At 39.4% G+C, this 15,580-nt stretch overlaps 1 protein-coding gene across 1 annotated transcript in view; it reads left to right on the top strand.

The window, feature by feature from the left end:
- The window catches only part of SLC44A5 (solute carrier family 44 member 5), a 111,972-nt gene extending 96,688 nt beyond the window's left edge, over nt 1-15,284 (top strand). The window contains exons 17-20 of the mRNA XM_078155806.1: nt 4,474-4,544; nt 4,653-4,732; nt 9,781-9,865; nt 14,967-15,284. Coding sequence (XP_078011932.1) covers nt 4,474-4,544; nt 4,653-4,732; nt 9,781-9,865; nt 14,967-15,070 — 340 coding nt within the window. The 3' untranslated portion in view covers nt 15,071-15,284. The remainder of the gene's footprint in view (nt 1-4,473; nt 4,545-4,652; nt 4,733-9,780; nt 9,866-14,966) is intronic.
- The last annotated feature ends 296 nt before the right edge of the window (nt 15,285-15,580 follow it).

Here is a 15,580-nt window from a genome sequence, read left to right as displayed (position 1 = left end):
AAACAGCAAATGGCCAAGGTGAAATCATAGCAAACCAGAAGAAATAAAAGTACTTAGAACATGTTCAGCACAGTTATATATGCTAACAAAACTGAGAACACAAAAAAAATAGAGAATAACTCCAAAAATGTGAAATATCTAACCTAGCAGAAGAACAGATTAAGATCTTAAATAATCTGATCTCAAAAAGTGAGAAAGATTTAACTATAAAAGATCAAATAAAGAAACAAAACTTCTGGTCCTGATGGATTCACAAGAAAATTCTAACAAACTTATAAAAAATAGTACTCATACTTCAGAAATTATTTTCAAAAATTGAGAAAGATGCTTACCAGAATCCTTTTGTGAGACAAATATATTCCTAATACATAAATTTAGGAAAGATTAAAAATGAAGAAAAGGTCATTATCATTAATAAAAATTGACTCAATTTTTTAAAACAAAATGGTATCAAACAGATTACAGTGATTTATCCAATAAATCATTCATTATTATCAAGTGGGCTTTATACCATGGATGCAAGGGTAGTTAGACGTGAAAATAATCAATATAATTGTATGAAACACCCAAAATTCCAAAACCACATCACCTCAATTGATAATAGAAAAGGCTTTTGGCAAAGTACAACACTCTTTTATACTAAAAACCCTACAAAATATAGGCATGAAAGGACCTTTAAAATATCATAAGAAGGGGCAGCTAGATGATGCAGTGGATAGAGCACCAGTCCCGAAGTCAGGAGGACCTGAGTTCAAATCCGGCCTCAGACCCAACACTTGACACTCACTAGCTGTGTGACCTTGGGCAAGTCACTTAACCCGAATTGCCTAAAAAAAAAAGCCAAAATATCATAAGAAGCAATATCTAAAACCAAAAGCAAGCATCATAGGTGAAAGGGTTACAATAGAACCTTTTCCAGTAAATACAGGAGTGAAGCAAAGATGCTCACTCTCCTTACTAATATTTATTATAACTTTAGCAATACTAGCAAGAGCAATAAGAAAAGAGAAAGAAATTAAAGGAATAAAGAGATAGAAAGAGAAGATGAAGTCATCCTTATTTGCTGATGACATGAGGGTTTACTAGAGAAGCCCCAGGGGTTTACCAAAGATATTAATTGAGACAATTAACAGTTTCAGCAAAGTTGCAGGCTACAAAATAAATCCTCAAAAGTCATGAGCATTTATATATAATAACAAAAACAAGAAGCAATAATATAAATAAATCCCATTCCAAATAACTTGAAAATGCTAAAACATCTGGGGATGAATCTCACAAAGCATGAATCTCTCAAATACTTGTATAGATTCAATTGTAAAATGTTCCTGAAAGAAATAAAGAACAACCTAAATAGATGTAGGAATATTCTGTGCTCATGACTAGACTGTGCTGATATAATAAAAATGACAAACAATCAAAATTAATTTACATTTTCAATGTTATGCCCATCAAATTGCCAAGGGGATACTTTACGGAACTTGATAAAATAATAACAACATTCAATTGGGAAAACAAAAGATCTAGAATGTTAAGGAAAATGAGGAAAATAAGAAGGACAAAGAAGGACTAGCACTTTTAGACAAACTATATTACAAAGCAGCAGGGGTCACAACCAATGATTTGCTATTGGTTAATTAATAGAAAGAGCAATGGAACATACTAGACAAAAGAGATCAAAAAACAATAGAACTTGGTAATCCAATATTTGATAAAGTGGAAAACATAAATTGCTTAGGGAAATACTCCCTATTTGGTAAAAAAAAAAAAACTGATAAGAAAAGTAGAAAACAGTCTGGCAGAAATTAGGCTTAAACCAACACCTTATACTCCACTTCACATTCATTCTCCTCCTCTTCTCCTCTCCCTCCTCCTCCTCCTCCTCTTCTTCTTCTCTTATTTTTTTCCAATTACCTGTAAAGATAGTTTTCAGCATTCACTTTTGTAAAATTTTGAAAAATTTCCAAATTTTTCTCCCTCCCTCCCCTTCCCCTTCCCAAGACAGTAAGCAGTGTGATATAGGTTATACATGTACAATCATGTTAGACATATTTCCACATTAGTTATGTTGTTAAAGAAGAATCAGAACAAAAGGGAAAAACCACAAGAAAGAAAATACGAAGTGAAAATAGTCTGCCTCTATCTGCATTCAGACTTCATAGTTTTCTCTGGATGTGGATAGCATTTTCCATCATGAATCTTTTGGAATTGTCTTACATTCTTGCATTGCTGAGAAGCTCTAAGTCCATCAAAGTTGGTCATCGCACAGTGTTGCGGTTACTGTGTACAATGTTCTCCTGCTTCTGCTCATTTCACTCAGCATCAGTTCATGTAAGTCTTTCCAGGTTTTTCTGAAATCCTCTTGGTCATCATTTCTTATAGAACAATGGGAATCCATTATATTCATATACCACGACTTGTCCAGCCATTCTCCAGTTGATGGGCATCCTCTCAATTCTGATTCTTGGCCACCGCAAAAAGAGCTGCTATAAATATTTTTGTATATGTGGGTCTTTTCCCCTTTTTATGATCTCTTCAGGATACAGACCTAGTAGTGCTGGATCAAAGGGTATGCACAGTTTTATAGCCTTTTGGGCATAGTTCCAAATTGATCTCAAGAATGGTTGGATCTGTTCACAACTTCACCAACAATGCATCAGTGTTCCAATTTTCCTACATCTTCTCCAACATTTATCATTTTTCCTTTTCTGGCATGTTAGCCAATCAGATAAGTGTGAGAGTTGTTTTAATTTGCATTTCTCTAATCAATAGTGATTTTAGAGCATTTTTTCATATGACTATAGATAGCTTTAATTTCTTCATCTGCAAACTGCCCGTTCGTATCCATCATAATACATTCTAAATGGATGCATAATCTTATGTGAAACATCAAACTGTTAAAAAAAAATAGAAGAGAAAGATCACATGCCTCCCATGGCTATTTTTAGGAGATATGTTGGCAAGAGATGGACACGCTTACAAAAATAAAATCAATAACTTTGAACACTTGCAGCTGAAAAGCTTCTGCACCAATGACATGAATGCATAGGCGACAAGAAGGGAAGCATCAAATGGGGGGAAAGCTCTCCAGCTCAGATCTATCTGGCAGAGGTTTTGTAGCAAAACATCCAAATCATATGTGCACACACATAGAATATCCATTCTCCACACAGATTCATGGTCAAAGAATTTGAAGAAATGTTTCTCAGAAGAATTGTAAAATATTCACAACCACATGAAAAAGTACTCCAAGTCACTAAAAAGGGAAATGCAAATCAATCTACCCTGGGTTTAGCCGGGAGGTTTGCAAATTGGTAAAAATGACAAAAACATTGCAACTATCATTGTTGGAGGGGTTGTGGAAAGATAGGTACATGGAAATATTGTTGATGGGGCTGTGGAGTGGTACAATTATTTTGGAAAGCAAATCTGCAGTTATGTGAATAAAATGACCAAAATATCCATACTTTTGGAACCAGAGACTCCATTACTGGGCTTATGCCCCAAAGAAACCATTGAAAAGAAAAAAGTCCCCGTATGCTCCAAAATATTTAGAGCAGCACTTTTTGTGACAGCTAAGAAGCAGATACAAAGTAGATGTTCATTAATTGGGGAATGTATAAACAAATTATTGTATGTGAATGTAATGACATATGACTGTGCTGTAAGAAATGATGTGTGTGGTGAAGAGAGAGAAGCCTGCAAAGAGCTTCATGAATTGATGATGTCTGCAGAGTAAAGTCAAGAGAGCCAAGAAAACAATATACACAATGACTACAACAATGTACATAGAAATAACATTGAACCAAAAAAATTACGAGTGAATATAGATAGAGTAAGACTCAAATCAAAGCATTTTGAGAACCGATGTTAAGATAGCTATGGCAGAGAGCCAATTTAAATATCTGACTTCTCTTTCACTCTAATGGCTATTCTTTCCTTGGCACATGCTTACTACCCTGTATTTCTTTCCAGTTGCCTCACTTTCCCTATTTGTTACTACCTTGGATGCCTTCATGTTCTAGCTACACCACTAAGTCATCTTTATCAAATAGTAAATAACAGGAGTTGATGATTAAGGAAGCGAAATTAAAAAGAAAATGACAGGAGGCTGGGAAAGCCTGGCTGGGCCAAAGGGAAAGACTGTTTCAGCCATCAAACATTCTTAAGTCTCATTACATCCTCAGCAGCAGAACTGTTGCTGGGAAAACAACATGGCACCCAGACCATCCCTGAATGACCCTGCAAGGCTGTGTTCTGGTTAATGCATTAAAAATACTCAACTTCATCTCTGGGCCCCAAGTTCATCCTGGGCATCCATTTTTTGGCAGAACAAATGTTAGGCAAGATGCATCTAGCTGGATTCCTGCATGATTACTCCCCTGCCCTGTGTGGATCCCAATGACCCTGCAGAAATGCACGTTGAACAAGGCATAGGGGTTTTGAGGGTCACTTTCTCACTTCTCTGTCATGCAGAGTTGCCGTGTTGGACAAAGTGACAGAATTCTTGTTATGTATGGGGAAGCTGCTTATTTCTACTAGTATCGGTAAGTAATCTACAGATAGAGGGAATGGGAGTGCTTTGTAAAGTAGCCTTGCTATAAAAAGTGACATCCCCATGCAAATGAATAATAACCTTCTTCCTGTTTTAATAGGTGTCCTGGGCTTTCTGTTCTTCACAAAAAAACTCCCGCTCACACCACCAACACTGAATTATTACTGGGTGCCTCTGTTGGTAAGGAAGGGCTGAAGCCTTGTTGCATACCCTGGAGCTTTTTAGAATGGGAAGCAGGGTGGGGCATGGGGAAGGGCTTGGCATCAAAGGACCTGGCTTCAGAGCCCATAGTGTCACTGCAAACTTACTCTCTGTGTCGTCTTGACTAAGTACATCACTTCACCTTCTGGGATTCAGTTTGCTCATGTGAAATGAAAGAGTTGGGATAGAGGGTGACCTTTGAGTTCTGTCCACCTCTTGATCTGTGCACCTATGATTGTATGATGATGGGATTACATCACCTCTGAGTGTCTTTCCAACTTTGAATCCATGACCCTGGAGTCCTAGAGCTTTCAAAGAAGGTTAAATCAATGAGTTTATAGAGGCATTGTGCACAAAGAATTGTTGCTTTAATGCTATCTGAGGCATGGGACTTTCAGTAGGCTAATAATTGAGGAATGGCTTCAAAGCTAGTGCCCTTCCTCTGGTTACAGTTAGATTTAGGGCAGAGGAATCATGGCTGATAGCTGCTAGTTGGCAGCCCAGAAACAGAACTGGACCCTATTTTTCATTGTTACTATAGCCTGAGTATATATGTGTATATTGGAGATGGGGATAGTGGTGGTGGCAGTTATAAGGAGATCACAAGATTAGTGGTCTAAAACTGAGAGGGACCTTCAAGGTCCTATAGTCTAACCCCATCATTAATCAATCAATTGATATTTAGTGAACATCTACTATGTATCAGATACTGCAAAATACTGGTAATATAAAGACAACATTTTGCAAGAGATTCCTTGCCCACATTGAGCTTCCATTCTAATAGAAGAAAGAAAGTTGGCTTCAGTGTCCTTAGGTCTTTTCTAGCTCTAAATATTTGGGGATTATATATATGTATGTATGTGTGTATATGTATATGTATATGTACACACACATATATATATATATATTTACACACATATACATATATACATATATGTATATGTATATGGAAAGAGAAAGAGAGACACAGAGAGAGATATGGATATCTAGATATAAGTATGTGTGCATATATATATATATATAATATGTATATGTGTATATATATATATATATATATATATGTATATATACAAGACATATGCAAATTAAAAAAAGGTAATCTTGGAGGCACTAGTGTAGATGAGTGGTTGGGGGTTAGGGTTACATATAAGAAGGCCAGAAGAGGTTCAGTCACTTGTCCAAGGTTCCATGGTTATAAGTGGCAGAGAGGAAAGTCAAACTTAGGCTCTGTGTCTAAAGGAGACAATGTGGTATTGTGGAAAGAATATAGACTCTGGAATCAGAGAACCTGGGTTCAAATCTTCCCTCTGATGGTTACTGCATGTGACTCTAATCACATCATGTAACCTTTTGGGCCTCAGTTTCCTCCTTTGTAAAATGATGGGGTTGGCCTAGATGACTTCTGAAGTCCCTTCCAGTTCTAGATGAAGGATCCAAAACCCAAGGTTCTTTGCATTTTACAATACATCAACTCCTCTGTCCCATTCAACCAATGACATAGCTTCAGAGATGTGAGCCATCCTCTGGGACTTTGGGAGGCACTTCTTCCAAAAGAATATCAACATGCCAATGTTTTCACCCAGAACAGAAATCCATTCTGCTGCTCTTACCTCTCCTCTCCATAAAAGGATGAATGGCACCTCCCACAAGAGTCTATCCTTCTAAGAGTCCAAGACAATCAAGTTATCTTGGGGACAGTATCAGATATTGAAACCCATTCCTTAGAAGGCATGGATAGTTGACTAAGCCAGCCAATTAACCTTGTCAGACAGCCTCCATCACTGAAATATTTCCAGTGGGCACATCCATACACCATGGAGTTTCTAAAAGTCTCAGACAAATAATCACCACCTGTCAGATCATGATTGGAGGACTGGCCCTGGGCAATCCTGCTCCTACCCTACATTAGGAAATGATGCTTTGGTTTTCATCCTGACAACTTTGTTATTATCCTTAAAATGTTTTGAAGATAAAACCATATTAAGGGTTGTTTCTTGGTCTGAAACTTAAAACAAAAGCCTCACTCTTTGTCTGAAAGAGACCTTTAACAAGGGGCTCTCAGCCTTTTTTTGCTCACAGCATAGCATTCTTCACCATGAGGAAAGCACATTGAATTTTTAAATTTGGCATATTTTTTCAAGTAACAAAATTCTCTTTTTTTCTTTTTTCATTTTATCTTCCATTAAAAAAGGGGAAAAAATCCTGAATTCCTTACAACAAATAGGCATATAGTCAAGCAAAACAAATTTCCACATTGACCATGTCAAAAACAAAGTTTTAATCTCTACCCTGAATCCGTTACCATTGTGTCAGAAGGTAGGTAACATGTTTAATCTTTGGTCCTCTGGACTAGTGGTTAGTCATGGCTTTGCTCACAGTTCTTGGCATCACTCAAAGTCATTTGTCTTGAAAAGATTGCTGTTACTGTGTAAATTGTTCTCCTGGCCTGTTCCCTTCACTCTGCATCAGTTCATACAGGTCTTCTCGTTTTTCTCTGACACCACTCCTGTCATCTTTTCCTAGAGCACACTAGGATTCCATCACCTTTCTATAGCGCAACTTGTTCAGTCATTCCCCAATTGATAGGTGCCCTTTCACCTCCAGTGCTCTGAGGCGTACTAAAGCTAAGTTCCAACACCCAAGCAAGTTCAGAGACTCACACATGTGCAGTCTCTGTTCAATCACAACAATCACTTCATTGCTTCCTTTTCAGGTTCAAAGCCTGAAGTGTTTGGAAGTTACTGTGTCTATACAGTAGGCACTTATGGTTGATTTTAGAATATTACACTTAGGTATGCAATGCATGCCACATATATAAATGTCTACTAAAATAATTACAAATTTTCTTCTGCCTGGAATGATATAATGACCAACATTTCCCAGCATACCAGGTAGAACTTGTAGCACACTTTTATGGTCACAGCTGTAGGCTGGCTCTACAAACTTTTTGGTTTTTTTCTCATTCACTCTTGTGATGAGTTAAGGGATTCATTCATTCATTCATTGAAATGACTGGTTTCTCTGAATGTTTTCATTTCATTGACTGAATCTATTTAATAGGGTCATAGATTTAGACTTGGAAGGGAAATTGGAGATTATCTATTCCAGCTCCTCCATTTAATAGCTGAGAAAGTGGAGGCAGAAAGATGCTATGTGACTCTCTAAGGTCATATGGGCAGTAAGTAGTTGTGGCAAGATTTGAACCCAGGTCTTGTGATTCTGAAGCCAGCAATCTTTCCATTAGACAATTCCGCATTGGTATTATGTAGACAACAGTGCACTTGCTGAGCTCATTAGAGTAGGTCATAATTCACTAGAGTTGACTGTGATGTGCTCTGCCATTCTTGACTTTGAAGGAACATGGCTTCTAGGTAGCCAGGTGGCACCATAGTGCCTAGAGTGCTGGACCTGGAGTCAGGAAGAACTGAATTTAAATGCTGCCTTAGACATTTATTAGCTGTGTGATCCTGAGCATGTTACTTAACCTCTCTCAGACTCAGTTTCTTCATCTGTAAAATGAGGATAATAAGGATAATAATAGAACCTACTTCAGTTGTTCATTTAAGGATGAAATGAGATAATATATGAACACATAAAGAGGTTTTTCATACCTTAAAGCACTACACACACACACACACACACACACACACACACACGCGTGCACATGCACACGCGCGAGCAAACTTTCCAATTGGCCTTCCCATTTCCTACATTTCCAAAGCTGGGGTCCATTCACAGTCACCAGGCTCAGGTTGCCTGGAGTTCAAAGGCTCTGCAAGATCTTGTCAAGTGTTCGAAGCCAAGTTCAATGCTCAGACAGCCAGGGTGTCCTTGCAACTTTTTAGATTTGGCTTGACAATCCTAATGTAACATTTTAAAGTACTGTTGATGTCTCCTCATTTCTAACGTGCACAAAGACATACACACACATCAGAAAGGGTCCCTCTTCCCTATCCATAATTGCAAAATCCACCAGCTGCCTAGTAGAAGACACCCCTTCTTTGGCATTTTCCAATCCTACATGGTTAATCCAACGCAAAACTAATGAAAGGGCCTCTTTGCTTCTCTCTTCTTCTCCAACAATCAATAGTGTTACTATTGTCCCCTCTAGGAAGCAGTGTGGTACAGTAGAAAGACCACTGGATTTAGATTCGGCATCTGAGTTCAAATGCCAGCTGTGCTAATTACTGTCTAAATGACCTTGGACAAATCATTTACTTACCATGGGCCACAATTTTCTTCTCTATAAAATGAAGTAGCCCAGACCAGATGTCCTCTAAGGTCCTGCATCTCTGATTCTAGATGTTCTGATCTTACTCCTTACATGACCTGAGAGTGGAACAGTATTCTTTGGAGAAAAAGATGCTGAAACAAGAGGCCTGAGACCAGTGACTTCTGAGTGAGCTCCACAAAACCTGGGCTCAGATATGTGAGAATGAATAGTATCTTAAGAAATAGCATCTGAAAGCCCAGTGGAAACGATGCGAATAGTCAAGAAAATGAATGGCTTCCTTCAGGAAATGAAGTTTTCCTGAGAATCTTGGGACTAAACAAGCCAGGAAACTCATTATTAAATATTTTGTCCCTCTATGTTGCAAGTAGGGAGTAATTAAATCTTTGTGATCCCAGTCACATCAAAGCATCATATGCAGAATTCATTCATTTGTGCCTTGTCTTCTGCATGCCAGTCACTGAGTGAGGGGCTGGGCATACAGAGACAAAATTGAAACAGGCCTGTCCTCAAAGGGCTTCCAATCTATTAGGATTGTACTAAACAATGCCTATAAAAGTATATAAAATATGTTACATATATACACGCATAAGGTTATATGGTGGACAAAAACAAGTGAGGAGAATCAGAAAAGACCTCATATAGATGCCAAAGCTGAGACTTCAATGAATAAACGAAAAGCATGGATCACCTTCTTCCAAGGATTTATTCTGATACACAGTATATTGAACCTTTCCTATTTGCTTCCTGGGACAGTCTCAATGACACATTTCCCCTTTGTTCTGTCTGCTTCCAGATGATAATTTTTGGGTCTTACTTCATTGCCCATGGGTTCTTCAGTGTCTATGCAATGTGTGTCGATACCCTTTTCCTCTGCTTCTGTAAGTATTCAGCACCTGCCTGTTTGAAGTTCAAATTGGGATGTAGCTGGGGAGCCATTGAATGGTGGTGACAATATGGCCAGCTACATCCTTGGCTGGCAGCTTACACATTTGCCGTGACATGACTGCAAGATCAAAATGATGTTTTGGCTGCAATGGGAAATTGCTTAGCAGAGTTTCTTTCAGCAACAGTAACAACAGCACACAGGAGTTTTGCAAAGTGCTGCAATGACTCTTGGTTTCCCTGGGATTAGACCAGCTCAGACATTCCAATTTATGCTAATGGATGACTTTGGCCATCAGGAGTGTTCAACAACGGATGGAAGGACTTGCCCTTCCTGCTATCAGGACAGAGTTTCTTTTGGGGAGTCTATGCTAATGTCGGGCTCTCACTGGCTCCAAAGTCACATAAGGCCAGATCTTCCCTTGCACCATTCTATCCAAAGATGATTCGTAGGGAATTGAAGTCGGCTCTGCCACCATGCTGCCAATGATCAATTCCTTAAGGGATCTGGAAGTGCCCTAATATTTCCCAGGTTAGTCATTGACTTTTTTAAAAATGGAAAGGATATTTCAGATAACTATGTTTCTTTTTCATATGGATAGAGGATAGGGATTAAATTTGTGATTTCATTGGCTCAGGGAATTCCCTCTGACAATGCGGATCATCACCCTCTGAGTTCAACTTAAAGTGTTAGAGTATTACCTAAGGTCCTAAAAGGTTAAGTGAATTATGTAGGGTCACATAGCCAGTGGATGGGGTTCAGGACTTGACCCCAGGTCCTCCTAATTCTGAGACCAACTCTCTATCCACTATGCCATTGTCTCCTTTTTCACAGCCTGTCAGAACCACAAACTGAATAAATGTATTAAATTTTAGCCTCAGAACTAAGGGCCTCAGGGAACTCCTTCTTGGTCATCTTTGTCAAATAAAGTTATTCAGCAGGACTAGGAAAGGTTATTCAATTTGGCAAAAGAAAAAAATAATTCTTTGGGACACAGTTTTATGATTTGATCAACTCAACTGACTCCATCGGTAATTAAGCTGGTCTTTCCTAAGTTTCAAGGGAAATGTATGGTTTGACAAGGCTGATATGATCAGTAGCATATCAGCTGCTATTGGTGGTCAGTTGTGTCTAATTCTTCATGACCCCATGGACCATACATAGCATGCCAGGCCCTTTTCTCCTCCATTATCTCTCAAAGTCCATCCAAGTTCATGTTCATTGTTTCCATATTAACTAGTCATTTCATCCTCTGCCATCCCTCTTTCCTTTTGCCTTCAATCTTTCCCAATATCGGGGTCATTTCCAATGAGTCTTGTCTTTTCAATATGGGCCAAAGTATTTAAGCTTCATCTTCCAGTGAATAGGCTGAATTAATTTCTTTAAGCATTGACTGATTTGATCTCCTTACTGTTTAAAAGACTATCAAAAGTCTTCTCCATCACCACCATTTGAAAACATCAGTTCTCTAGTGCTCAGATTTCCTTATAGCCCAACTCTCACAGCCATACATTGCTACTAGAAAAACCATAGCTTTGACTATACAGACCTGTGTTATCAAGGTGTTGTCTGCTTTTTAGTCTGCTGTCCAGATTTGCCATAGCTTTTAATTTCATGGCTCCAGTCATCATCTCCATTGATCCTTGAGCCCAAGAATATAAAATCTGTCACTGCTTCCATATCTTCTTCCCCCATTTGCCAGGAAGTGATGGGACCAGGTGCCAAGATCTTAGTTTTTTTATGTTAAACTTCAAGAAAGCTTTTATACCCTCTTCTTTCACCTTGAAGAGCCTTCTTAATTACTCTTTACTTTTTTGCCATCAGAGTGGTAGCATCTACATATCTAAGAGTTTTGATATTTCTCCTGGTGACCTTAATTCCAGCTTTTGATTCAGCCAGCCTGACATCTCCCATAATACACTCTCCATTTAAGTTAAATAAAGCGATAATATACCACCTTGTTGTACTCTTTTTCCAATCTTAAACCAAGCAGTTGTTTCACAATTCAAACTTGCTTCTTAGCCCACATAGAGGTTCCTCAGGAGACAAGTAAGATGATCTGGTACTCCCATCTTTTTGAGGACTTGCCACATTTTGTTGTGATCTGCACAAAGGCTTTAGTGTAGCCAATGAAGCAGAAGTAGATGGGTTTTTTTTTTCCTGTTTTTTTTTTCCTCTTGCTTTCTCCATAATCCAACAAATGTTGGCAGTTTGGTCTCTAGTTCCTCTGCCTCTTCAAAAAATCAGCCTGCTCTTCTGGTAATTGTTGATTCACATGTTGCTGAAACCTAGCTTGCAGAATCTTAAGTATAACCTTGCTGGTGTGTGAAATGAGTACAATTGTTCCATAATTTGAACACTTCTTGGCATTGCCCTTCTTTAGGATTGGGATATCAACTGATCTTTTTCAATACAGTGGCCACTGTTTAGTTTAGTTTTCCCAATTTGCTGGCATATTGAGTGTATCACTTTAACAGCATCACCTTTTTGGATTTTAAAGAGCTTAGCTGGAATTCTATCACCTCCACTAACCTTAGTGTGAGCAATGCTTCCTAAAGCCCACTTGATTTCATTCTCCAGGATGGCTGGCTCTGGATCAGTAATCATACCATCATGGTTATTGGTGGTGTTGAGATCTTTCTTGCATAGTTCTTTTTTTGTATTCTTGACACCTCTTCTTAATTGCTGCTTCTGTTGAATCCCTACCGTTTTTGTCTTTTATCAGGTCCATGCTTTGCATGAAATAGTCCCCTGATATCTCTAATTTTCCTGAAGAGCTCTGTCTTTCCCATCCTATTGTTTTCTTCTATTTTTTTTTTTTGTTTTGCATGTCTCATTTCAGAAAGCCTTCTTATCTCTGCTTGCTATTCTCTGGAATTCTGTATTCAGTTGTGTATGTCTTCCCCTTTTTTCTTTACCTTTCACTTTCTTTCACATATAAGAGAGTGACTCAAAGACTCGTCTTTTCTTCTTTGGAAGTGATCCCTGAGTTCAGCGCATGCTGGATGGAGAGAGGAATGGAGTTGAGTCATTGCCACGGAATGAATTAGGATGTAAAGAAATGACCTGACCTTTCTTTTCCATTCTATGCATCTGTCCATCAACCTAGGGGTCCAGAAGCCAGGAATTTAGAAGTCCTGGGCGCAGTTGTGAATTCTTCCTTGAATAGCCATGAATTTAGACTGGGGCTTGCTTGTTCTCTTCATTTTGCCTTAGTTTACCAGTTAGCATACCAGCATTTGCTCATTAGGGAAGTGTAGTTGTAGGCAAGGAAAGCCTCGATAAAGCAAAGATTCGATAAGCACTCATTTTGTGGTAGGTACTGGATTAAGTTCTGGGAATACAAAGAAGACAAAAGCAAAGCTTTTGCCCTCAAGGACCATGTGTTATGATAGGCAAAGTTGCTGGTCAAATTTATGGCCAGAGGCAGAAACAACCATGGCAACCAGAGGAAGGATACCTAAACTATGGACGATCCAAGTCTTCTTTCCCGACGTCTGAGTCAGCAATAGGATGAGTCATTGGCTCATTCCAGGCCCAGCTTGTTAAGTGTGGCTTCTCTCTAAAGCATAGCAGCACATGTTTAGAGACTTAGTCCTCTGGAACCCTCTTTGGCAGACTTAGAATATTCACTCTGGGCAATGGGAATTGCCTTTTCACTCCCTCACCCTGATTCCTCTTCCTCCTGCCATCTTTATTGCTGAGATGCCAACTCCACAGAAAACCAGATAGAATTCCAGCTTTAAGCTCCTCTTTGTGCTGAATACTAATGATTTTCTTTTAGAGACTCTTGTCTTAAAAAATAAAGAACATGGTAGACTAGACTGGGTTTCTCTTCCCTACACCAGGTGTTCCTACAGGCAACATGTACTTGGAAATGACTGCTTGTAGACCGTCTTCCAGGACAAGTCCTGATTATATGAGTCTGCCTTATTTTTATCTCCTTTGCTGCCAAAAAAAAAATTGTGGGCAGTTTCAAAAATGCACTCTGTTTGAAGACATTTCTTCACCCTCTTTGAGCTATTGGGCCAATATTTTATGTGATATCCCTTGCCACACACACACACACACACACACACACACACACACACACTCCCAGGAAAGTCAGCATCTCCAAGAATTTGTATGCTGCGAGGAGGAGAAGGGTGGGCTGACCGGTGGAGGTGAATGCCCCAAGCTGGCAGAGCCCCATTTGGCTAGTGGTGTGCCAAGGAAAGAAAGTGAGAGCAACTGAATGACCCAGGAAAAAGAACAAATTCAGCTTGTGTCCTTTGCATGAGAGGAAGGTCATCAACAGACTCAAAAATGTAGTTTGAATAGCTATTATAATCATTATCATGTTTAAATATTCAAATAATATTTGGATAGCTATTCTAATTGCCATAATAGCCATTAATCATCATTGAAAGGCAGCTTGGCATAGTGGATGGAGGGCTAGCTATTGGGGTTATGGAGACCTGGATTCCAATCCTGCCACAGACACACACTGACCCTGGACAAGTCACTAACTTCTTGGCTGTAGAGCAGCTGCCTACTTGAATTATGGGAGAGAGTTTCTTCTTCCAGGGAAGTCACAAGCGTAGTAAAAAAAATCACCAACATAATAACTAATAATAACAGCCAACATTAATACGGTGCTTGCTGTGTGCCTGACACTGTGCTAAGTACTTTGCAAACATGGTCTCACTGGATCCCCCAACAACCCTGGGAGGTAGGTGCTATTATTACCACCACTTTACAGCTGAGGAAAATGAGGCAGGCCGAAGTTAAGTGATTTGTCCAGGGTCACACAGCTGGTAAGTGTCTGAAGCCAGCTTTGAACTTCAGGCCTAGAGTTCTGTCTACTACACTACCCAGCTAGCTGAGCTCTTATAGCCCCAGCCCCATCCCACCCCCAGAAGCCCGAGCGTCGTCATGGGGAAGAGGAGGACTCAGGAAAATTGTCCAAGTGACAGAGAAGAGCCTCAGTGACCTAACTTTGACTAATTCATCTTGTCTTTAACTTTCTAACATTGGCCTCTTCATTTTTCTCTGTTTTATTCTTGGGTTTAAAAAACATCCTTATGACTGTTTGCTGCTGTTGGCTGCACATCCAGGTGAAGATCTGGAGAGAAATGATGGAAGCCTAGAAAAACCTTACTACATGTCCCCTGAGCTGCTTCATATTATGGGCAAGAAGCAAGCCAAGAGAGAAGCATAGAGGCTTCCACACAGGGCTACCCATCCCAAGGAGACCTTGAACAAGTATGCCAGCCCAGATTTAGAAACCATGCTTTGGAGTGATGGGCAGAGAGGCCGGCTTTTATGCTGAGGAGACGGGAAGCCGGTGACAGCAGCCACTGGGGAAAGAAGGGGCTTCATTGAGGCTGCTGCCCCTCCTGGGGATCAAGGGGTAAACACCAAGCATTTTTTAAAAATAAAAAAAAAATCTCTAGCTTAAAGTTCTAATAACTTTTCTAACTCAGTTGGCTGTTTCCCCTTAGTGCACCTTTCATGATCTCTCTCTCTGTCTCTCTCTGTCTCTCTCTCTCTCCCTCCCTCCCTCCCTCTCCCTCTCTTTTAGTAAGTGTATATTTGTAAAAGATATTCAGGCAATTTCTGAAAGCACTACAAATGTTGAACCAATTAGCCATGAAAAGATCAACTTCTAGTTAACCAGCGTATTGTACAAAATGTGCAAATGTGGCCCAATGGCCATGTTATTACCATC

The sequence above is a fragment of the Phascolarctos cinereus genome, unplaced genomic scaffold (assembly GCF_003287225.1).
Source record: "Phascolarctos cinereus isolate Bilbo 61053 unplaced genomic scaffold, phaCin_HiC Scaffold_5;HRSCAF=322, whole genome shotgun sequence".
Taxonomy (NCBI): Eukaryota; Metazoa; Chordata; class Mammalia; order Diprotodontia; family Phascolarctidae; genus Phascolarctos; species Phascolarctos cinereus.
This window is presented reverse-complemented; position numbering and strand designations above follow the sequence as displayed.